At 40.4% G+C, this 25,505-nt stretch overlaps 1 protein-coding gene across 11 annotated transcripts in view; it reads right to left on the bottom strand.

Moving 5' to 3' along the window:
* Rufy3 (RUN and FYVE domain containing 3) overlaps positions 1–25,505 on the bottom strand; it is a 93,881-nt gene that overhangs the window by 59,744 nt on the left and 8,632 nt on the right. The window contains exons 1-3 of one of the 11 annotated variants that reach the window (XM_023706776.1): positions 20,931–20,943; positions 15,723–15,956; positions 1,139–1,192 (exon numbers count right to left, since the gene is read on the bottom strand). The exons of 6 other annotated variants lie outside the window; for them this stretch is intronic. In XM_023706776.1, coding sequence (XP_023562544.1) covers positions 1,139–1,192; positions 15,723–15,900 — 232 coding nt within the window. In that variant the 5' untranslated portion in view covers positions 15,901–15,956; positions 20,931–20,943. Of the gene's footprint in view, positions 1–1,138; positions 1,193–15,722; positions 16,534–20,930; positions 20,944–25,505 lie in introns of those variants that run through there. 4 more of the 11 variants (XM_023706775.1, XM_004646541.2, XM_023706777.1 and 1 more) reach the window with 4 other exon arrangements.

Raw genomic sequence — 25,505 nt, 5'->3', positions numbered from 1 at the left:
CTTCTTCTTCTTCTTCTTCTACAGGAAGGACATATATTTTATGTAGCATTTTTCCTCAGTATCTACGGTATCGAAGGAATTAAAGCCTTCAGCCTGATGCTACCTGGGAGATTATAAAGATAACAACAGCTAATGTACTAGCAAGGTCTGAAGAGAGAGCCAACAAGTTCAAGACAAGCTCTGCTCTCACAGGGTTTACACTCTGACTAGAGGGATATACACACAGAATTTGAGGAGACAGGTAGCTGCATAGATGGAAAAGCAGAGGACGAAGCTGGTACAGTGCTTTGTGGCACTCCTGTCACTGGGCAGGCGATGCAGGTGTGGGAGGAACTTGTGAGGAGGCATATACAATTGGGAGTAGAGTGAAGAGGAAGATTGCTGGGGGTCAGGCAAGTGCTGCCTGGGCAGAGCAGTAGACATGTATGTGCAGGTAGTGCACCAAAGCTTGCAGACCCCACAGTGCCTCAGTGATGACAGGAAAGCAAAATGTCACAGGAAGATAAGACTAGAATTTCAATTTTTGTGTTTTTAGTATAAACTGTGCAAATCCCTCTGAGCTGCCTAAGGTTACCGGCCATGACTGCAGAAGAAATAACTACTGGTTTGCTGTGGTTGGTGGTGCACACCTGTCTTCCTAGCTGCAGGAGTTTAATGCTATGCAAATCTAAACATCAGAACAACATTCCATACCAAATACTTTAGATTCCTAGGAGCTGGGGTTTTTTGGCGGAAATGGGGATTGAACTCAGACCCTTGTGCTGGCAGGGAAGCGTTTATTCTACTGAGCCATCTCCCTGGCCCCTTAGGATCTGTTTCTGAGTGCTTCAAAACTGTGCATATCTATCCTCTCCACATATACTCACACTTTCCCAACAAACAAATGAAAAATAAGCCATAGGAAAACTCAATGTGTTCTGTCTTTTAAATATGTTATTTAACAGATATCCTAAATATAAAATGTAAATATATTTGCACGTATTTTACTTGGAACCATAAGCATAAAGATTCCCAGTTTCTGCCATGGGAAATAAAACCTAAATCTGATACACCTTCTTACAGAAAATAAAGGGTGGTTACAAAATTAAAAAGAAAAGAAAAAGCAAACAAAGCTGAAGGATGTTGGTGTGGCACGCACCTTCTGCATCATCGCGCATTTGCTCCACCAAATCTGTCAAATCCTCCCAAGAGTCTTTGCAAACGGCAAAAGGAAAGGAAAAGAAAGAAAATGTCATGCAAGCCAAAAAGGAAAAGTGCTGTTAAAAATATGATTTCCAAAAGGATAACTGAAAAGGAGGTGCCTAGGGCTCCTTCTGTTTAACAAAGGTTAGCACAATCAAAGGATTGCAAATACACCCACTAAGCAGAGGCCAACTAGGGTTACTGTTTCACAGCTAAGATTGTTTCAAAATTTCCAATAAAAAGAAACAAGGATACATGTCCCATGAAAAGTAACACAGAGTTCTCTTTTTCTTTTGAAACCAAATTTGGTTCTTTGTATTCTAAGCATACACAACATTAAGGTCATTGGACATTTATTTTGATCACTTTAGTAAAGGTGATAAATGCAATATTTCTTAGACCCAGAAAAAAATATTATGACAAAATAACAAGAAAAACTAAATATTTTCAACTCCTCCCTACTGCCCCTCCCTTATGCAAAATATATTGCTTTAAAGATATACAAAAATACAAAATAAATCACTTAAAATTTAATAAAGCCAGGTGTAGAACTAGGAGGATCTGACTAAGGCTATATAATTAAGCATATTATCATTTCTACAGGAAATAAATATATGTTTAAATAGGATAGAGACTATAAACATCTGTAAATTCTTGCCATGTTGTATCATCAAAAATATCCAGGCATATACATGAAGAATGCTTTTAGTTTTTGAGATTAAAAAAAAAGTGGGGGCTGGGGATGTACCTCATTGATACAGTGCTTGCCCAGTATGCATAAGGTACTGAAAGTTCAATCCCCAGTCCTGCCCCCCCCAAAAAAAGGAATTATAGATATTTAAAGCACTTTTAAGGTGTCTCACATAGAAAAAGCATACTCTAACGGTTGGATAGCTTTTTTTTTTATAGTAAAGCAGTGCTTTGCATATATGTAACCTCTTCATAATAGAATAGGCTGCTTATCTTTGCAATGTTGGGTCACAGATACCTTAAGTTGTATTAGTTTAATCATCTACTTTAGCTCCCCTACAGACTTCCTATATCACTCTGCAAGCTAGGAGAATGAATATACTGTCTCAGTTCTTATTTTATTAAAATAGAAATTACAGTTGTCACCTAATAAAGAAAAAACTGACTTTACTAAAACAAAATAATGTATAAAAATCTTTCAAGCTGGGTACGGCGATGTATACCAGTAATCCCAACTCTGAGGAAGATTGAGGCAGGGGAACTATTAATTCGCATCCTACTTAGACAACGCAGAAACTTGTCTCAAAGTGAAAAAAAGAAAAGCAAAAAGGACTGGAGCTATAGCTCAGTGGTTGAGCACCCCTGGGTTCAACTGCCAGTACTGGGAAAACCAACCAACCAACCAACCAACCAACCAATCAACCCCGATAAGACTTGAGAAAATTTAGGGAGAGAATTTCTAAGTAAGAAGTATGGTGGATACCAGAGGTCTCCAACTATCTCTTTGGCATGTTCCATTTAGAGTACTTTTCTGTTTCTACTGGATACATTTTCTGTTTCCTTTTAAGTTTTAAGTGTTTGAATATTTAAGAGATGTTCTTTTCCCAGAAAGGTAAAAAGGCTGTCTTTTCCTTTCAATTTTTAAAATCTTTTATTAATTTGGTATAGGGTCTTGCTATGCAGCTAGAACTTGTGATCTCCTGTCTCAGCCTCCCTAGCACTGGGATTACAGGCATGTACTACCATGCCCAATTTCAGTGGCTGGCTTGGCACTGGGCTGGCACAGAATGTAATGGAGATCGAACCCGCGTCCTTGTGCTTGCCAGGAAGGTGCTTAGAGTAACAAGTTGTCTCCTTGGCCCTGTCTTTTCCTTTTAAAGTTGTTCTCTTCAATTTGGCATCTTAGCGTTTTATTGTAATAAAGGTTGGATACCAGGGCTTTGGGTGTGGCTAACAGTGGCAGAATGTATGTCAAGCATGTGTGATGCCTCGATTTAAATCCTCAGTAACTCCTGTCCCCCAAAAGAATAAGTACCATGCCATTTATTTTTTCATAATCTCAAAGATGGTTTTAATAAAATACTTTTTAAAACTGTCCTTCAGTGAGCATGGTGGTTCATGACTATAATCCTAGTACTCTGGAAAGCTGAGGCAAGTGGACTACAAATTCAAATCCAGCCTGGGCCATGCAGTGAAACCCTGTCTCAAAATGAAAACAAAGAGCTGTTTTTGTACTACAAGTTTTGGACATTCTGGAATTCTTATTTGTAGTACTTTACATTATTCCCTCTTGTGACTGAGAGCATAGAAATCAGTCTCATAAATAATAACAGAATAAGAGTCAGTCTAAACTTGTACAATGTTTAAAAAAAAAAAAAAAAAAGCTGAGGATACTATTTTCAGCCTCCAGGCATTAGGTTCAACCTCCAGTATTGAATTACAAAAAATAAACAAAAAACTGTACCTTTGGAATATGCTCTAATTGTTAAAATAACAGTAACAATGTTAAGTATACTTGTCAGTGAAGGGGATGAGAGTAACACCCAACACTGGTCTCTTCCCTGGCACTTTTCATTGTTGCAAAGTTAGTATTTTTTGCCTTGACCCTGTTTTGTTTGGTCTGTAGAACTATAATAACATTAGTTTGTATCATAATAACACACATTCCCAAATTACAGACAGGACCAACCTGAAAGGCCACTAACCCAGAAGTCAGGTCAGGATTAGTATATAGCATTCTTAATTCCAAATTGCGCAAATCAGAATTGTGCCAGATGAGTATTACTGGTGGAAAGCACATGATAAATAAGCATTTGCAAAGTTACCTTAACTAAACAGCCTGAGTTCTGCCTGAAAACACTAACTTACCAAGAGAGGGGTATGGTTCTTGGCATTGGAATGAGGCACCCTGACCACTGCTCCAAACACACTGGTTGACAGTGTGCTCCACAAAACTTAGTACTCTTTTATTTTTAAAATTCATGTGAACATAGACTACAAGTGCACAAGGGTTCTGGTCATCAATCTGTTTCAGGTCTAAGAGAAACAAACCAGCAAACTAATGACACAGCTCTGAATTGTGTCCTTAGTTCACAATGACACAACTGTGTAGTCAGGGAGTGCTATCAACTATTTTCTCTAAAGGCACACGGCAATTCAGCAGGGGAGCAGCATGATCTGGTGGAAGAGCGTGGGCTTTTGCTTTGATAATTTAAGTGTAGCTGTACAAACTTTCTTCCTCTCAATACAGCTGTTCACTAGCAGTCTTTCTAGAGTCAACCCTTTCTAGAGTCAAATTTTGCAAGGCCTGAGAGGTATTTTGTTTCCTCAAGGGGACAGCCTTGGATTTAGAGTGATAATTTTCAGAAGTGTACTCAGTTCCTAGGGAAATGACTTCCGAAAGCCTCACATACTAACATCGCAACTCCTCAAATGTCTGTTGTGAAAGTAAGAACAAATTTAAAGTAGTTAGCATGTCACAGGCATTCAGTGTCAACTTTGGCCTGCAAGAAACCAAAGTATGCTGCGTGTTTTAGTTTGGCTACCGACTGGATTTTTATATTTGTCATAATAATTCAAAGAAAATAACAGTGAATGGGATTTTTAAAAATAAGCTAAACGGGGCTGGGGAGATAGCTCAGTGGTCTAAGCACCTGCCTGGCAAATGCAAGGATCTAGGTTCGATCCCTGGTACCACATGCTGTGCTGGCCCCTGATGCCAAGCCAGCCGCCAAAACCAGGTGTGGTGGCACATGGGCACATCCCTGGGGAGGCTGTGACAGGAGGATCACTATGAGTCCAAGCTGCATAGCAGGACCTTGTACCAAATAAATAAAAGATTTTTTAAAAATAAGCTAAATACTAAGCACAGGGGAAAAATAAGACAAATTAGGTAGATCAAATGATAAGTTTAACAGCTGAGGTACCTTTAAATGAATAATACAATTAGCTTGGTAATTTAACTATATATTAACAAAGGAATTATTCTATTAAGTTTCATTAATGCTAAGAAGTCCTATTCTGATAAACCAGTAATTTAGCTCAAGGTCAATCATTTCTCCATAGCATACAAAACAAAAATACCAGCAAAGAATGACAAATAGTCCTGGGGAAGGTAAGTCACCAGGAATCATAGGGGAGTGTGCCTGGACATTGACATCCCATAAGAAGGGGTACGGGTGAGACAAAGGGGTCTGGGCCTGGGCACTAGAATCCAGAGAGGGCAGCCTGTGGGGCAGGGTAAAGGGAGCAGGAATGGGCTGGGCCACACCCCACCTGGACGGCTATGCTAGGAAGCTATAACCTGCAGGGCTAGGCATCTAGGGCATCTCTAAGGAAACAGGGCACATCTTCACACACCTAAGTTTACACCACTAGGGGAAAAAGGTCTGGGAGTTGTTCATCTCAGCCAGCTAGCTATCATAGAAAGGACGACATTTCTCATGGCACGTGTTATATAAAACTCAGTCTCTTCTCTTAGGGCACTTTTTTTTTTTTTTTTTTTTCTTTGAAGAACAACAGTAGAGGCATTTATTTACACCTTTGGAAAGTTACTAGACAAAAAATTGCCTAGCCACTAAAGCCAACAATGTCCAAGCAGGATGTTTTACTCAACACTGAGGTAGCTTGACTGCTTTAGGCAGTGAGGCTTCATCTTGCCTTCTTACATGTGGTCCATTTTGAGCTTTAGTGGCTCCCAACAGACTTCAGTCTGACTAGTGACTTAGCCTTCCCATGTATGTCTCTGTTGGTGAAGAAAGAGGAAGCAGGGGTAGTCTTGGGATGGAGTCTAGTTTGCTCCTTTATCACTGGGCACTGGAAATGCTTAGGGTACTGTCTCCTCTGGAGGTGCTCAGCATAGGATCACAATGCTTGCTCTTTCCTGGGCATGCAATCATCTATAGCACTTGTATAATTCTTAGGGCACTCTTAGGATTCTTAAAAAAAAAACACTTTAAATAAATATTATCATGTAGCATATAGATGCAGGATGGTCTTAAAAACCACATCTATCAGTTGGAAATTTTAATGCAGTATAGAAAATCCAATCAATTGTAGCAATGTGAGAATTCATCATATTCCCTTCCCTTCCCTTCCCTTCTAGACAGGGTTGTCCCTATATAGTCCAGGTTGACTTTGAACTCACAGCAATGCTCCTGCCTCAGCCTACTAAGTGCTGAGTTCACAGGCATACACCACATCTGGCTCTGTGCTAGGAAGTGTAAAAAAAAAAAAAAAAAAAAAGAAATATTTAAACCATGTTGGCAATATGTACAAAAATTAAGCCTTAATTAGCCTAGAAATTTTTTTTCAAAAATGAAATTTGATAAAATGTCCACAACTGTCCAGTGATGTACCAAAACTGGTAAAAAAAAAAATTATGACCTAAATATCTATAATACACCACTATTCAAAGAGAAGGTGCTGTACATCCAACCAACTGAACATTAAAGTGACAGCAAGTTCTCCTTACTGATGTGGAAAGGTATTGTAGAAAGACAAAAGCTCATACAGCACAGCTGTGGCAGGATTTTCCATACATAAAACTGTGTTTGGGAGTGAACTTTGTGCTTGTACATTTACAAAGAATCTGGGTAAGTCTTCACAGAATTTTTGGTGAACTACATCATTTTATAGTTCATATTTTTTTGTATTCTCTGATTTTTATAATGCAAATATTAAGTCTATGACTGGTAAAATAAAATACATTAAATATACTTACTTCAAATATCTTATTATTTTTCAACACAGACAGAACTTTTGAGAATATTTAATTATGATTAAAAATACCTATGTAGGAGCCATTTGGGGAAAAATCTGTTTTGCTGTTTCTCTATGTCTGTCCGTCTGTCTGTCTCTCTTTTTTTTTTCTTCAGTACCAGGGATTGAACTTGGGGCCTTGTGTTTGCCAGGCAGGCAGTTATGCTGCTGAGCAACATCCTTGGCTCTACACAAGTGTTTCTAAGCTCACCAAGTCCACCTGTTTGTTCCCTCGAAGTCTAATCATGGATTTGCATACTTATGAGACTCAGCAATATTAAGAGTTGTCCTGTCAGGTGTGGTGGTATATACCTACCTTATTACTTGAGAACCTGAGATAGGAGGACCCCAAATTTGAGGTCAGCATGGATCACTTGGTGAGACATGTCTCAAAATTAAAAAATAAAAAGAGGGCTGGGAATATACTCAGTAGGCACCTGCCTACTCCACACAAAGTCCTGGGCTTAAAACATAGTATCAAAAAAAGAAACAAACAAAAGAACTAAGAGCTGTCTTATTTTTCTATTATTGAAGGGAAAGCAGATCTTAACTGAGTATTATTTGAAAGAACTATTAAATTAACATATACTTAAATATATTAATTAAACTATAGAAGCAAATCCATATGTAGCATGAACTTATTCACTGCTACCTTTCAAATTTTTTAATGTTAAAAAAATTAATGTTCTGTACAATAAGAGAAAAAATATGCTATTTCCTCACCACTCCTAATATTTTGTCCAAGTGGCGCATGTTGTCTTGTTAATATTTCTTAGAAGAAATATGAAAAATTACTGGAAGGAAAATTTGGAAAGGGGCTAGAAATATACACTGAAAATCTTCTAGTTACAGCAAATGTTTGTCCTCCCTTCAAGCTTTGGCCCTAGTTTCTGGCCAGATGACTCAAATCTTTTAGGTCTTGGCTCAAAGCATGAGTTCAGTCAGAAGTCTCCCTAGCTTCCCTTTACCACACACAGATTCCTTTTCCTCCTATCAGGCCTGCAGACTCTCCTCACGCAGAAACCTCTATACCACAGTGATTGCTATTTTAACTTTCTGAAGCTCTCTTACTCCACTCCATACTTCACAGTATCAGAAAACACACACGGCTGAGCTAGCTGGCTCACTGTAGCCCCACTAATGACAAGAGAGTTAGGTACAAAGTGGGATAATAAATGCTGAATAAAGTGCTTACTTTTTCTTAGAAGGTTCAATGGATAACAGGGCTTTTTCTGCCAGCAAAACATGCATAAATAGAAAAGTTTATAGATAATTTTTAGAATCATAGATACTAAGTGTTATGGTTTGTATCTAGATGCTCCCCCAAAGCCTCTTGTGCTCACAGGTGGAGCTTTTGGGAGGTGGTTGTATGTATCTAGAGTATGTAATGCTGGGACTGACTCATGGTCTGATGCTAGGATTAAGGGTGGCCACTCTGGGTGTGAGTCTACCTAGCCTTAGGGTGGTACCTGAATAAAATACACAGGACAATAATTTGTTTCTTGTTTCTTTGCTACTTTACTGCTTGCTACCTTCTGTTTTCTGTGTAGTCATGTATACTTCTGCCCAGACAACTCGAATACATTTTTTAGGAGGGTGGCCATGGAGACTTCTGACTGAACTACTTTCTCTTCTGGAATGCCACCCTGCCTGGGAGCCAGCTGATTACAGACTAATGCAGATCACATCTGGTTTACAGCAGATTCTGACATGACTGTGACTGCATGGAGTACCGTGAATGTGTGGATAAATAGCTGTTTAGCTCTTAGCTGTTAGGACTGGACTCTGTACCAAAATATGGCCCATGTGTTCCGAGCAACTCACAGGGCCACACATAGCCCTTGCATGTGGTGCACTATCAGGACTACACTCTGGGAGTTCATGTGCACTTTTCTTCACAAATAACAGTATAGGACCGGGGAGATGGCTCAGTGGAATAAGCGCGTCCCTGGCAAGCGCAAGGGCCTGAGTTCAATCCCTGGTTCCACAAAAAAAACAAAACACAACAAAACAAAACAGATAACAGTATAGATGCCAGATGTAGACATGGGCACCAAACCAAAGGCAACTGCAGAAGCAGCAGCTGTGCACTGACCCTGTGTAGGTTCTGCCAACACTAGCAGTCATCCATAAGAACCCTGAGGGAGACCAGGCAAATGCTTCTTTCTTTTTTTTTTTTTTTTTAATTTTATTTATTTATTTAGTGTGTGTGTGTGTGTGTGTGTGTGTGTGTGGCCAGCTCAGCCCACCAGGGGGCGGGGCTGGCTGGCATGTGGTGCTGGGGGATTGAACTGCGGTCCCGTGCTTTGCTTAGCTTGTTCTAAGTAGGTGCTTTAGACCGCTGAGCCATCTCACCAGCTCGCAAATGCTTCTTTCCCAGCATGCCCATCCAATATGTCATTTTTCTCATAGAGTGTTTCTTATCATCTATATTTGAGAAGGAAGTTTTCTAACTCAAAGTTTACAGCAGTCTTGATGGAGTCAGGGATATAGCTCAGTGGCACAGCACCTGCCAGGCAAGCATGAGGTTTTGAGTTCAATTCCTGGTATTAAAAAAAAAAAAAAAGTGTAGTGGCCTTGGAAATGGTGTATTTTACTGTATGAAGCTGAGGTACAAGAAAGGGGAATGCTGAAATTTAACTTTAAGCCGCTAGTGTTCGCTCTCAGTCTGATAGGCAACATAGTTACAAATGATATAAAAATAGAAGTAGAAGTTAAATGGTAATACATTAAGGACATGATTTAAGCCTTTGTAGCTGCAACTATGCTTCATAACCACCAACCTGATGAACTGCTGTTTGGGGTGCTTTAAATTATCTCACTCAACCCTCCTAACACACCAGTAGTAACCCTAATAATCATCAGTTAAGAGCAGAACTCAGGCAGGGAGTGATTTAGCAACCTTGCACAAGGCCACATGGCTACTGAGGGGTGGAGCAAGGAGCTGAATCCAGATCCCATATGAAATCTATGCTTTTTAAATTAGCACTCTAAATGCTCTCTAAATTAATGATCATTATAGTTGAATGCACCCATAGCCAAGTCAGCCTCTTCAGGGCAACAACCTGTTTTATATATACACCTATACTGACAGTAACAAAGAGCTGGATGTGTCCACTCCACTTTTTTGAAGTGCTTCATTCATGCTAGGCATATTCTACTATTGAGCTACATCTACCCCTAATATTCACCCAGTCTAATCAGAATCACTAGGTATCTAGCATATATTCCTCATGGTGATAATTTTGTATTTTGTGCTAAAATTCTGTTTAGAAACTTCTAATTCTCCATGAAGAATATCCTCTTATAGTCACAAAAAAGTCTAATAAAAATCCAATATAGGTTGAGGATACAGTGTGCACATGCACACAAAAATCTAGCTGAGACCCAGTTTTTTTTGGGGGGGGCGTGTAGAGGGGCAAGTTTCTTGAGACAAGTTCTTACCATACAGTTCAGGCTGGCCTTGAATTCCTGGCAATCCTTCTGTCTCAGCCTCTTGAATGCTGGAATTATAGGTGCGTGCCACTATGCCCAGTCAATAATTGTTTCCTTGTGTATTTATTAAAATGGGTCTGCTGGGTGTGGTGCCACAGACCTGTAATCCCAGTACTCAGGAGGCTGAGGCAGGAGGATTGCCATGGGTTCAAAGCCAACCTGGACTACATAGTGAGAACTTGTCTCAAAACTTCCCCTGACAAGAAAAGATTCTCTTTAAGATATCAAAAGATTTTTCATCATACAAATTGCTAATTAGGTGGTCTTCGTACTCAAACTCTAATCTAAAACCCACTTATTTATTGCAAAGAGCCAACACTGCAATTAAATCTGAATACTGAGGCATTAGTTTAGGAAAAATAATTCATACATTAACATCTTTTGTTTTTTAAGACAAATACAGTAACAAGCATGCCATAGGTTTACCTCACAGAAGAAACTTGTAAACTGAGTTTTTAAACATTTAATAACAGAAAGATGACGCCACACCCAGCCCATTCTTCGTATATGTGTGTCCAAGTACACATATTTGCTAAGAGATTCTGGGAAAAGTCTTTATTACTCTCCCATTCTGGGTTATATACACTTGTTTTGAGCATACTACTCTAAGTAATTCAGATGTACATGAGCATCCCAGTAATAGTACAATTTCTGATACTATTGTACTAGTTAAAGATCTAGTAGGTATTGTGCTTCCATTCTTGAGAAAAATAGAGGGCACATAATCTCTAAATCTTCCAAAGTGCTTTGGAAGTTCCTTTACTTTGAAATTCACTGTACTTCAAAAACTAAAAAAAACAAACAAACAACAACAACAACCCACCTCACACAATGTATCACCAAGTTATCCCAAAGGTGAAGAGTCCCACCCCATACCTCACACCAAGGGCTCACTGTAAGGCTCAGCCTGTCCTTGAACTCACAAGGCTGGCCTCAAACTCAGGATCTCATGATATCTCTCATTTCAAGTGCTGCAGTTAACAGCATGCATCACCACAACTAGCTTTGGTGTGTTTTAATAAGAAAAAGCAAAATAAATTGTATAGAAACCTGGTTGCTCCTATGGTGCTAACAGATCCAAAGGAAAGTGAGCTACCCTTCAAATCCCTGAGTCTCACTCTTTCTGTCCCTCCCATCACTTTCTGTCTCACTCTTCTTTCCCTCCCAGCCCCCTCCCAAGAGTGGGTGTCCAACTCCTTCAGGAAGCTGTATGTAAACAGGTATTTAGCGTGAAGAGGCTGAGCCTGAATCATGTTGATGTGGGTGTGGACAGGGAAGGCTAAACTAATAGATAATCTAATGTATTAGATTAGCATCAGAGATTAAAACTTTCTTTCTTCTGCATTCCTTACTGGTTAGAGACATTCAGGACCTGAAGCCAAAAGCCTGGCCCCTTCACCATCCAGTGCCTGGCCACTCCTGCACCTGCTCCTGCCCTGGCGTAGCCCACTCAGTGCTTCAGTTTGGGATGGTCATCTCTCACTATGATAGTTTACTCATTGTGGTTGGGGGCCTTAGGATATCCTTCTGATCCACCTGCTTCAGCTGGAGCAATAGTTCATACAAGAGTCTCACATCATGTCTCGTGGACCTGAACCCCTAAGGGCTCCTCATCTGGCCCCTGATCATCTCTGGCCACAGCCTGTGAAGCAGCCTCACTTGTGCTCCTCACCTCTCCACCCATGCTTCCTAGGGGACCCAACTGCTGGGTTGGGGCACCCATCCAATTCCCCTCATCTGTCAGGTACACAGTTCTCCTCCACAGGCCCAGCCTTTTCTGGTCTATTCCCTGCTCTTGTTTTTATGGGAAATCTACCTGCAGTCAATACTGTTTTGGGGTTGCTCCAACCTAAAAAAAGAGAATGTATACAAAGAAGAGCGCAATCACCTCACAGACTACAGATGGCACTGAGATGGTCAGGTGTATAGCTCATACCCAAGCAAGGTTGGGGTTAGAGCAGCCAGGCTGGCCTATGCCATGAACCACAGGAACCATGGAGTGCTGCATCACATAGCACAGCTTGAAACCACAGGCCTCTGTGCTGAGCTGCCTCCCTCCAGAGGAGCAGTCAGGAGCCCCACACAGGAACTGAGTGGGGGTGTCTTTCTTACTTTAGAACCAGTCAGGAAGCAGTGTAGAGCCCCTGTGGTTCAGCATCAGGAGCAGCTCACTCAGGAAAGTGAGGCTGACATAGTCACTGCCCACTGTATGGATGCTTAGCCTCACTCAAATCCTCCACTGTCACCCAGATAATGTGACCAAAGGGTCAAACAGACCTTTAACAATGAGAGGACTTCTTCCTTTCAGAGAGTGGCTATTTCTCTGACATCCTCAGCTGACACTAAGTGGCTATCTCTCCTCTCCTCAGGGTGGGAAATGCACAGAAAAGTAACACTGTGTCAAAACCCCCCTCAGTGTTGGTCCAGAAGGACACTAGCTCAAGCTGGAAGGAGCCAAGAATGGCAAAAGGGAGTTTCCTTGTTTTTTTTTTTTTTAATCTTACTACATTTCTCTCCCTTCCGTAATTACTACAAAAGCCTCAGCACTTCTAAATATAGTGAATGGAGATCTGAGGAAATAGAATAAATCTTTTTCCTTTTCACCAGAACAAATGACCTATGGTGCTTCTTGGGTGGCAGCAAACATTATAAACCCGAGTGTGGTAATAGTAAGGCAGCCAGGCACAGTGGTGTATGCTTGCAATCTCAGCATCTGGGAGGCTGACACAGGAGGATCACTGTGAGGTGAGGCCAGCCTGGAATACATGGTAAGGTCTTGTCTCAAAAAGCCAAAATCAGGGCTGGGGAGATGTCTCTGGAATAAACACTTCCCTGGCAAGTGCAAGGACCTGAGTTCAATCCCTGGTTCCGAAAAAAAAAAAAAAAATCAGTCAACAAACCAACCAACCAAACATTAAAGCAGTGTCTCTTGGCTCTAAGTGACTATTTAGATACTCAGTGGCATAAGGAAATACAACTTCATAGAGCACCACTTGGTCTCCTAGGTCATTATTGCTGAGATTGCAAGCATACACTACTGTGCCCGGCTGCCTTACTATTACCACACAGGGTTTCATACATTTTCATGGCCCTCGAAGTTTTTCCATTCTTTTCATTTCTCATCATTTAAAACAACTGGTTCTTTTGCCCAATTTAAAGCAAACTCCCTCAATTCACAGCATTTCTCCATTTTTTTCTGTATGTATCTTCTCTAGTTGATTAAAGTATTGGACTTGGGAAGTTATTTGCCTGAAATCCTTAAATCAAAGAATATGTCATTTATAGCTTAAGTTTGTAGCTTTCATAATTTTCCATATGACTATGTTTAGACCTGTGGCAACTAAAATTGTCAGTGAAGAATTCAAATAGAAAAAAAAAAAAAAGGAATTCAAATAGCATTACTATAAATGTCTACAAGAACACTACAAGGCCACTTCTGCTTACCTTAAGGATAAAGGTATTTTCAAAGTATTGGAATCGTTAAAAAAAATTTTTTTTGAGACACTGAGAAACTAGATTTTACAATTAAGAGAATATTTGATATCACACAAATCTCCAAACAGATTTTTTTCCCCAAACAAAATAAGCAAAGCTTTATTATTATTATTAGTAGTAGTAGTAGTAGTAGTACTGGGAATCAAACTCAGGACCTTGCACTTGCCAGGAATGTGCTGTGCAGTTGAGCTATATCCTCAAAAGCTTTTTAAGTTGGTAGCTTTTTTTTTTTTTTTTTTTTGACTTTTTGAGACAGGGTTTCATTATGTAGCTCGTGATCCTCTTGTCCCAAGTGCTGGGATTATAGGCTTGAGCCATCATACCCTCCCTGCAAATTGGTAGCCTTTAAAAAGTGTATTCTAAAAAAAAAAAAAAAGTGTATTCTTCCCTAAAGATTTTTTTTAAAGTTTTGGAGGCTGTTCAAACAGTACTGTCATTGTATGAGATTTCACCTGGTAGCTTCTAACCTTGTGCATATTCTGAAACACTGATGAAGGAAGCTATTCAACAGACAAGCCTACTGTCAGAAGGAGCCAAAGGTCTTCCAAACTACTTAAACACTGTGTGTGTGTTCTGTGACATTAACCCTCTCCTAAAATGTTCTCAAGGCTACACTGGAATAGGAAGGTAAAGTCCTTACCATACCTCATGGGTAAAGTCTGAGTCATGATAAGACTAGAACCCAAGGGCAAGGGATGGGAATCACTCTCCTAATTGTACTGATGTGTGTGATTCCCCTCATGGCCCTCTGTCTGACAGATACGCCTAAGTGCCAGGCAGACAGATGTTCATAAAGGATCCCTCTTTACAGGCAAGCATTTTCATGCTTATTATTTTACGGGCAGAGAACAAATGTAAGGTGAGAAAGCCGCTGTATTAAAAACAAAACCATTTGCAGCTCAACATTAAGAGAATTATGAGTAGAAGCTAAAAACCCCTGTACAATTTAGGGAAGGTTTTGGGAGAAAGTAAGACCACAAAGATTTCAAAGACACTGACAGTGGAAACTGCAAATGAGTCATAATAATTAGCATAAATACCTCATAAAGAGCCCCCCACAGTCCATGTAAAGGGATTACCATACATTAATCATGTTTAACTTCTTCAAGTATTAAAAATAAAATACTTAAGGCTGCGTATCGTGGCATACACCTGTAATCCCAGCACTCAGGAGGCTGAGGCAGGAGGATAACTGTGAATCCGAGACCAGCTTGGGCTGCAAAGTGAGCTTAAGGCCAGCCTGAACTGCATAGTGAGACCCTTCTCAAAATGACAAAATAACAATAATAATGACAATGTAAATAAAATAAAATACTCATTTGAATAATGCTAAATATAAAAATGCTTTCTAATTTAACCCAATTATTTTATTTATTTTTTTTATTTTGGTACCAGGGATAGTATTCTATTATGTATTTTCCTGGTAAAAGAAAAAAATACTTGACAGTTTATTTAATAATATATCCTGATAAGATACTTCTCTAGTATTTCTACTGTAATTATCAAGTACAACCCTACACTTAGAGTCATATTGTCTTATTGTTAAGAATCACTACATCTCTGACGATTTAACGTTCTGCATTAATAGCTGTTCATGATCTACAGGATCAGATGTGATATGACCTCAGATGTTCCCTCTGGAGTCTTAAAGACAAAGACCTCTAAGAGGCACAAGCTCCTTCTAAAAGAAGACCCCAGTGAGCCAGGTGGGTGGCTGGTGTGCGAGGAGGCAGGCCAGGGGTTTTCGAACCGCTAACAATTCACCTCTTCCTGCCTCTCCCCCACCCTCCCACCCCCAGGAAGGAGGGTGCTGGTGATACCTTCGTGGGTTGGCTCTGGGTCAGGTGTGAGTGAGATGTCATCCAGCTCGCGCAGGCAGAGCCATTCCCCATCCATGGACACTCGGAATTTGCAAAGGTAGATGGTCTCCATGGCAGCCTGTGTGATCTTGTCAGTGGTGGGGGTTGGCATGTCGGTCGGAGGCGTCAGAGCAGACATGATGACTCAGCTGGGACCACAACACTCTCTCTCTCTCTCTCTCTCTCTCTCTCTCTCTCTCTCACACACACACACACACACACACACACACACAAGTCCCCAATCCAAAGCTCTGAAACAAAGCTTTCAAGCAAAAAAGGGTGGGGAGGTTTAAAAACACCACAAGGAAAAACACCTTATGGAAGTAATTACTTCGGAGAGGCAATTCTGCACTATCTTTCTTACAGCTCCTACCACGCAGAAAACAGGACGATGATGGTGGTCTTCTCCCAGCGTCCACTCCTTCTATCTTTCCTTCCCTTTCTCTCAGCAGAGCTTCTAATCCTGCACAGACAATGCTGCCTTCACTGGCTTTAAAAAATTGGCCTTGGCATGAATAAGTGAAAAAAAAATCCTTTCTTTGTGCAGAAAAAACACCAAAGGAAAAAAAAATGAATGAGAAATAAACCTATATTTTCAATTCAGCCATAAAATGATCCAAACTGCAGAAATCACTTGCAGTGTCTGCTCGGCGAGCCGGGATGCTGAGTTCCCACAGGATTGGTCGTGCGCAGTGAGCTGGGTGTTGACCAAAATGGCTGACTAATGAGCTGAACCAAGAGCCCAGGCCCATGTGACCAGGCTGCACGCAGGGCAGCCTCCCAGGATGCTTGCTAGATGCTGCTTCTGCGGGAGCAATTAGGCTGCTCCTTCTCATCCTGTACAACCCACTTCCAGACCGTGCTAGTCAAACTGTGAGCAGACATAACACGATGCACTCTCCTCATCCATTCCCACTGTGAGGCTCAGGGCTAAGTAATGAGAGGATTGTTCATTCATCACAGATAACATTCAGCAGCAGGGCTGGTAAGAGGCCATCAGATCAACTCATCAAGCACAGTGCTCCCCTCTTTTGTCCTCACACACAAAACTATTTAAATTCTTTACCACACTAAAGGTGGTATTTTAAGAAAAGCTACAGTAGGTTATAATTTCAGTATCTTATTCTCAAGTATATACAATTTCCTGTTCCAAAGTAGAAAGAACTTTTTTTTTTTTTAAAGACTGGGCAGAGTAAGAAAAAAAAACTCTTAAAGGTAAAAAAGTAAAATCATTTCCATACAATCAAATATGATTGTGATCATATTCCTTTTTTATACTGTTCTAGTTACCAAGTTTTTGCAGTCAGAGGGAAATGCTTCTAAGAAGACAAAACATTCTGATGTGGCACACACCAATAATCGCAGTACTCAAGAGGCTAAGGCAGGATGATCGCTCTGAGTTTGAGGCCTGCTTGGGCTACAAAGTGAGTTCAAGACCAATCTGGACTACAAAGTGAGACCCCTATCTCAAAAACGGCAAGAATGAATTTCATATACCTAACCTATAGAGGTAACAGTTAAATCACATATTGTAGATAGTCCCTGAGTTATGATGGTTCAATGTACAGTTCTACAATGGTACAAAAGTGATGTGCACTTGGATGAAACTAGATTTAAAATGTTGAATTCTGTTTCTTTCCTAAGGTCATTTTATGCTGTCCAATAACTCTCTGGAGGTACTTCCCACAGGGACAATAGAGGGCATAGCTGCTACTCCACAATTGCTAAGCTATGTTTGGAATATGAGGTGTACTAAATGACTTGGTATGTGTTTGTGTGGTACTAGAAATTGAGCACAGGACCTTTTCACTAAGCCACACTTTCAGCCTGCCTGCCTGCCTGTCTGTCTGTCTGTCTGTTTCCTTCCTTCCTTCCTTCCTTCCTTCCTTCCTTCCTTCCTTCCTCCCTTTTCTTCCTCCCTCCTTCACTTTTTTTCCTTACCCCCTCTTTCTTTGACATCAGCTCACTAAGTTGCTAAATCACCCAGGCTAGGCTCCAACTTGTGATCCTCCTGTCTCAGCCTCTCAGAGTGCTGTGATTTACAGGTGTGCCCTTTGGGGGGCAGCGGTACTGGGGGATGAACCTCTGAACTATACATCAAACTGTGTTATATGTGTGGATTATGTATTTAATGATACTTTCAACCTGCGCTGTTTTTACCTGACATGACCTCACCCTAAGTCAAGAAGCACATGTGAAGGCTTCTGATATTCCCCTTGTCACTGTGGTCCTGACTAGTGCTTGTGGCCACGTCACTGCCCAGCATCTCAAGAGTCCAATACCACATAACCAGGCTGAAAATTCAAAGCACAGTTTCTCCTGCATGTGTGTCACTTCCATGCCACTGCAAAGTTTGAAAATCATAGGCCAGAGATTATCTGTATACATATGTTGGTGTAGAACCAGGGAAAACCCAGTAAATTATCAAGGAAAATAACATAATCTTGGTTTGTTTATTTTGATCTAATTTTCTCCCAACATTATTCTATGTGTGGACCCAGTGCCATCCATCCATCCATCCATCCATCCATCCAGCCAGCCAGCCAGCCAGCAAATAACTAGCGGCAGATGCTCCTTATGCCAGGTGGTGATCCAGGCACAGGTCTCAGGAGTGAGACAGGATACACTTCCTGAAGACAACATAATTTACACATCCCAGTGCAGAACACCATCTTCAGAGACACGGTCACACTTAATGATAGTTCAGTTCCTTTCTAACTGAACATATTTCCCTCTTACACAATAAAACATACATAACATAACTTGTAGTTTCACTCTGTCATGCAGTACCTCAAAACACAGTAAAAGTGACCCATTAAAACCTTTAAATTATACTGAATATTAGCTCTAGAACCACAACTTCTAACAGCCCTGGCTAACTGTACTTGTGATAGAATCCTAGATAGCTGTCTTTTATTTGTTTATTTGGTACAGGGTCTCACTACACAGCTTGAACTCTAGTGATTCTCCTGTCTTAGCCTCCCCAGTGCTAGGATCATAGGCATGTGCCACCATGCTCAGTTTTGGTGGCTAGCCAGGCAGGCACCCAGATCACTGAGCTATCTCCCCAGCCCCCATGTGTACTATTAATATACAGAGCAATGGGCTGGGAATATAGTTCAGTGGCACAAGCACCTGCCTGGCAAGCACAAGGCCCTGAGTTCAATTCTTGGTACAAAAACAAAAACAAACCCCCCCAGCAATGACTACATGAATTATTCTGAACACTCTCTGATTGCCCCAGCTGTCTGCAGAGGATATGTTCCAAGATGCCCAGTGGATGCCTGAAACCAAGTAGAGTTCCAAATGAACCCAAAAGTATGGTTTTTTCCTATATTGTACCTAAATATCTATGATACCATTTAATTTTTAAGTAGAAATTATAGGAGAATAACAGTAATAAAAACAGAATCATCACAATATACTATAAAATAAAAGAATGTATTCTTTCATATATCTTACTGCACTGGTAAGAGTGTAGACTGGTGCAACCACTGTGGAGATTCCTTAAAAAACTAACACTAGAGTTTCCTTCTTGGTATATTCTCAAGAGAATCACAAGCATCATACCACAGTGATATATGCACACCCACTTTTACAGTGGCACATTGTAATAACTGAATCTTGGAAATAGCTTATTAACCAATGAATGGCTATAGAAGATGTGGTTCATTTATGAAATGGAATACTACTCTGCTGTAAAGAAGGACAAGCATGAAACATTTCTAGGCAAATGAAGGCATCTTGAGACCAAACTTTTAAGTAAAATAAATCAGGCTCACATATTTAAAAATTAAATTGTTTCTCTGGTGTGGGAAGCAGAAAATGTAAATAAGGACCCAAATATACATTTATATTAGATACTGGGAAACAGGAAGATGGGCTGGCCAAATAGCTCGGCAGATTAAAATGCCTGCAAGCAGGTGCAGAGGCTGGAGGTTCAAACCTTGGGACTGCCATGCTGGCCCCATCCCGGGGGTGCACTGAGATGACAACTGAGACTGGGCATGGTGGCACACGCCTGTAATCCCAGCTTTGGGGAGGCTGTAAACAGGCAGATGACTATGAGTCTAATCTAGTAGTGAGACCCTGAACACCCTCGTAGACCCTTCTCTACAATACAAAAAAAAAAAAAGGAAGAAAATGTTCAGATGAGAAGGGGAACAAGATGGGGAGATGGGGGAAGGTAAGAAGGGACATGAAAAAAAGAACAGGAGAGAAAAAATGGAAACAAAACTTTTTTTTTTTTTAACAAAACTTTTATAGATAAGCAGAGAAAGAAAAGTTGAAGGGAGGAGAAAGGAATGGGAAAAAGCAACAACATATATTATATATAGGTACAGATTCCCTACGATGAATGTGGTCATTATGTGTATCTAAATTGTATCAATAAAATAAAAAGTTAAAAAATCTTACCGCAGTGAACAAACATCTTTTCTCCTTGTGGTGACATGAGTGACACAACCTTAGCAGGGAGAGGTGGAGGCATTCAAGAGTGTACAGCTGCGCCCCTGAGGTCACCTGAACATAAGCACTGCACACTGAGATGACTGACCTGGTAATGGAGGGCATGCCTACCATGCTGTACATCAGAAGAGAGACAGCTCAATTCAAGGGTGGCACAGGAAAGTGTGAGACTTCGTTATATTACTTAGAATGGGATGCAATTTAAAACTTCTGAACTCCTTACTTCAGGAATCTTCCAGTTAACATTCCAATCAGTATCCCAAACAACCTTTCACCAACCAGCTAGCACTTACTAATGCTGAACAGGAGACCTGAGACAATTATAACATGCCAGCACAACAGGAAGACCTAGGTTATTCAATAAAACTCTTAGTGTATTAGTCCCAATTTTCATTGCTGAGACAAAACAAGCGACACTCAAAGTTAAAGGAGGAAAGGTTTGGCTCACAATTTGTAGAGGTTTCAGTCCATAGTTGGCTGGTCCTGAGGTAGGGTGGCATGGCAGAGGAGCATCACAGAAGAAAAACAGTGCTGGCAAAGCAGAGCAGGCAGAAAGCAGTCCCTCCCTTTCATCCTCATCCAGGCTACCCATCCTTTGGGTGGTAGCACCCCGAGGGTGGTCCTTCCCATTATCCATACCCAGAACTGTGCCAAACCAATCAGTGGACTAATGCAATGATAATGCACACTTAATCCCAGCACCACACACTTAATCCTGGCTTCACAACCTTAATCCAACCACCTGTGGCTTTGGGGGGGACATCTAGTTACAAGCTATAACACTTGGCTAATGTTCCTTTTAAAATATTTATTTATGTATTTATTTTTGCAGTACTGGGGATTGAACTCAGGACCTTGCACTTGCCAGGCAGGTGCTTATGCCACTGAGCTATATCCCCAGCCCTCAAAGTTAAATCCCTCCCAAGCATCTTCTTTCCAGACAGAGGATATAGGCAAGAAAGCCCAAAACAATGAAAGTTTTTGACAAGGAGAGAAAAACTATGAAAACAGCACTACTTGTATATGGCTAATAAAATACTTCTAAATGTTGCTTCATTCCATTTTTACATTTGGATCTTTACTAACACCTTAACATGTCAGCTTTGCATACAAAGGCAGCATTAAGAAACCTTGACTTCTTTTCTTATATGTATGCTAGTTACAAATTGTACCAAACTATTTTCTCATTAGATCTCATTGGCTAGTAATGGCACACACTGCATTTGTAATGTGTAAGGATGACCGAATGTAGTCTGAGGCCTTGAAACAGAATTTACAGGCCTACAGGAAGTCCAGACCCAAGGAAAAGGTTCCAAAATATACTGCATATATGTTCCATCTGTGTACAGAGCACACACTTTTCTGATTGTGTCACAGAAAACAAGATTTGCATTTCACAGTCAGGAGTTACATTTTTCTCAAAGTACACTGCCTCGTCTGGTCCAATGTCCTGGTACGCTCTGTGGAAAAATTACTCAAGATAGCTATCACCACTGAACTAGTATTCTGTTAGGTGCTCTAAAAATGCTACATCAAATCCTTACAAGAACACGGCCAAGTAGATACTGGTAGTTTCTTACAAGGAAGCCGAAGTCCAGCCAAGCAACTGCCAGGATTGCACAATTCGCCAGAGGCAGACCTGTTACCACCCGCTGCTTCTGTCCAGATGCCCTCACGATGATATTTTCTTCTACTCTCCAACTTCAGTGCTCAACCTCCACTCTTTCTCCAAAGTACACTTCCCTCCCAGAGAAGAAGGAGAACAAAACAAACCAACACTGGTAAGGTCTTCATCAAATTTTCTAAATGTGAGTTTCAACTCAAGATTTGAAGAGGTACTTTCTTTCTTTTTTTTTTTTTTTGGTAATGTACACCCTACTGCTTCACAAAATAGATCTGCCACTTACACACTCTCTTGCCCTTTGACATTTAGTTCAGGTTTCTTTTCTTTTCTTTTCTTTTTTTTTTTTTTTGTGGTACCGGGGATTGAACTCAGGACCCAGCGCTTGCCAGGCAAGTACTTATTCTACTGAGCTATCTCCCCGGCCCCTAGTTCAGATTTCTTAGTAAGTGGGAATTTTCACAGAAACTGAGAATCCAGCATGGATTTTTTTTCCTGTTATGTGCTAGAAAGGGGCAAACCAAATTCTTCCCAAGTACTGTGAAGGACAACATCACTGGTTTTCCTACTCACAGTACAAAGACAGCTATAAAAAAAAAAAAAAAAAAAATCTGGTGGAGTTCCCTCTGCATTTACTTCCTCAGTCAGACTGCAACATAAGGGACATTTGCTATATTCAGAAACAGGACAAGATAAATGAAGGGAGTTGATTCTCTAGAATGACTCATGCATAGCTGGGAAGATAGCTCAGTGGCACAAGCACCTGCCTGGAAAGTACAAGGTCCTAGGGCCAGGGAGATGGCTCAGTGGAATAAGCGCTTCCCTGGCAAGTGCAAAGGCCTGAGTTCAATCCCTGGTTCCGGAAAAAAAAGAAAGAAAGAAAGTACAAGGTCCTGAGTTTGATCCCCAAATTTCTCTAAAGAAAAAAAATCTGAATGTATAGTTTTACTTCTCTGAAGAACTGATTAACTATATTAACCAATATACATGAAACTATTGCCTGACTGAAGACCAACAGTTTACATGGATTTCTATGCAACTACTCTCTTCTGAATACCTACCTTCCCTTTTAAGGCAAGCTCTTCAGATTTTTTTCCCACCTTGGGTATGAGGAATCAAAACTCAGGACTTCATGTTTGCCAGGGAAGTGCTGTGCCACTGAGCTAAATCCCAGCCCTTGATACTGCATTTTCTAGGATCATCATACTCTGTATAGTGTTTGGCTGTATTTATGCTTTTGGTTGTTGTACTATAAAGTTCTGTCCCATTATGTATATATAAACAAGTTTCTGATTCATTTTCCTGTTAGTGATTGTTCATTTCTATTTTTTCACTTTAATATATTTTAATAATTTTATAATATATTTTTCACTTTAACATATGACATTATATACTTTTCAGAAACAGGTTTTGATTTCACTTTTATGAGTGTGACAATTTTTTTTTAACAGGTTTTAGGGAAACAGGTCATATCCATTATTTCTTTTATAGTTGGGTTTTTAAATATTTTTTATCACTCAGTTCCTATTCTGTACATCATGGTACATCTTATAATTTGTGACATTCTACAGCTAAACTTATACAGCTCAAAAAAAATGTATACAGCTCACAAAGTTATGTTTCCTGAGATGCCAGGATCATGATTTCACAATTTAGGAAGAAAAAATGTATTTTCCCCTTTTATGAGCGGCTGTTGTCCTGTGGACACTAGAGGAAAGCCCTGGCCACAATCCCTTTGCCTGCCGCACCCCCGTACCACCTTTCCTCCCCTAGAGCAGATATCTATTGTCTGCTTCTGCTGCTGAGAACCCTTCACTTGAGGGACAGACACTAGGTAGGTTCACTGTCATTTTACAGGTATTAACAAAGGATGACAATAAGTAACTATAAAATGATTATACTCATCATTATTTTCTTAGAAACAAACACTACCAGAAGTACCACAATGCATCATCTCTGCATTTGTTAAAATTAATCAGAATAAGACTAGAATATCATCTATCTTGAAAAGTGAAAGAATATCCTCTATCATGGCTCAGTGGCAACAATGATTTACAGATGAAAGTTACCAATAACCTTACCTGGATTTACTCTGCTGTAAAAAGAAACTAAATCACTAGCTTTATACTGAGCACAGCTTGCATGAGAAGAAAATTTGCCTGTTGTACACTTAATTTATACAATTGTTCAAAATAGTACCTACCAAATACCAGACTCTCAATAGCCTCTCATTGGTATAGAAACGTAACTTTGAAGCTCTCTATGTTCTTGCAGTGATATATTTCCATTCTTATTCCAATTAAATCTTGAAAAAATCTCTAGTTCTATGAAACCAAACTATATTTGCCTCTAATAGGTCATCCTAATATTGGCTTCTTTATGTGTACATAAGAGATTGATTCATTTAGCACATGTACGGCACCTGTAAGTGACAAACATTAGGGATACAGAGGAAAGAAACAACTGTAATTGTTTAAGAAGTCCTAAGTCCCTGTCACATAAGTAGTTATATATGCAACTATATGGTGACTTGTGAATTCATTCAGTTTTAGCAAATAGGGCTTTAAGGAGTAGAACAAGGAACTACATAACCATTGCCTAAACTCCAGTCGAGGGCTCCACTTCAGTCATGAGAGTACTGAAGGAGCACGCAGGGCATGTTCCTACTCTGGAGGCAGAATGCCCACAGTGGATGCTAGCCCCACCGCTGGAAGCTGAGCAACCCTGCCAAATTAAGTGTGTCTGTGTCCCTTTCTTCAATGACAAGATGGAGAAAATTATTAACTACTTTAGAAAGCTAAAATGCTTAATGTACTTCTTATGAAGTAAGCGGTAAGTAAACACCCAACACTATTATCATTATTACAAGCACTTCTGCTTTGGAGATTGGGGGTGGGGGCAAACTGTTGTTACATGACACAGAGTCAGGAAGGTTAAATGTGATAAGGCTGACATAGAAGAAGGTTAAAGGGTATGTCATGCTTCCCCAGTTCTGCAAAGAACAGCACCAGGGCAGTTTACAAGCATTAACCTTGGGTGACCCGATTTCCTAAATTCAAAAAAGATAGCAGAAGCAGTTCAGTGTCTGTAGAGTCCCCAACCAGCTTCTAAGAGTTAGAAGAACCACATTCTAAAAGGCAGAACACTATGCCAACTTCTGCTTTCCACCTGCTCTCACCTTCACACTCGACTTGCATACACTTTACAGAGCACCCACAGGGTTCCAACCACTGCCCCTCAGGCTGAGTGTCAGGTAGGTACCAAAGGAGGTGTTTTCAGGAGAGCTCTTAGCCAGCAGCCCTGGGGAGTTTCTGGGAGACCATTTACCTACCCATCACCATCATCAAATACAGCTATAGTATAGGCAATAGCCACACTGATATCTGCTCTCTGACTACCACTGCTCTGTAACTGAAAAAAAAGTTCCTTTTACATTATTTCCTCCCTCCCTTTCTCCTGGGAACCTTGAGCCTCTAAAATGCTTAAGCACATGTTCTTTTTTTTCTTTTTTGCAGTACTGGGCATTGAACTCCAGACCCTGCACTTGCCAGGCAAGGGCTTATTCTACTGAGCTATCTCCCTGGGCTGTTAAGCACATGTTCTATCACTGAGGTATACCTGAGCCCCTCCCATAATTATTTTTACTTTTTTTTTTT

This window comes from Octodon degus, unplaced genomic scaffold (assembly GCF_000260255.1).
Source record: "Octodon degus isolate 3935 unplaced genomic scaffold, OctDeg1.0 scaffold00269, whole genome shotgun sequence".
Taxonomy (NCBI): Eukaryota; Metazoa; Chordata; class Mammalia; order Rodentia; family Octodontidae; genus Octodon; species Octodon degus.
Note: the sequence above shows the minus strand (reverse complement) of the source record. Positions and strands in the feature narration are given on the sequence as shown.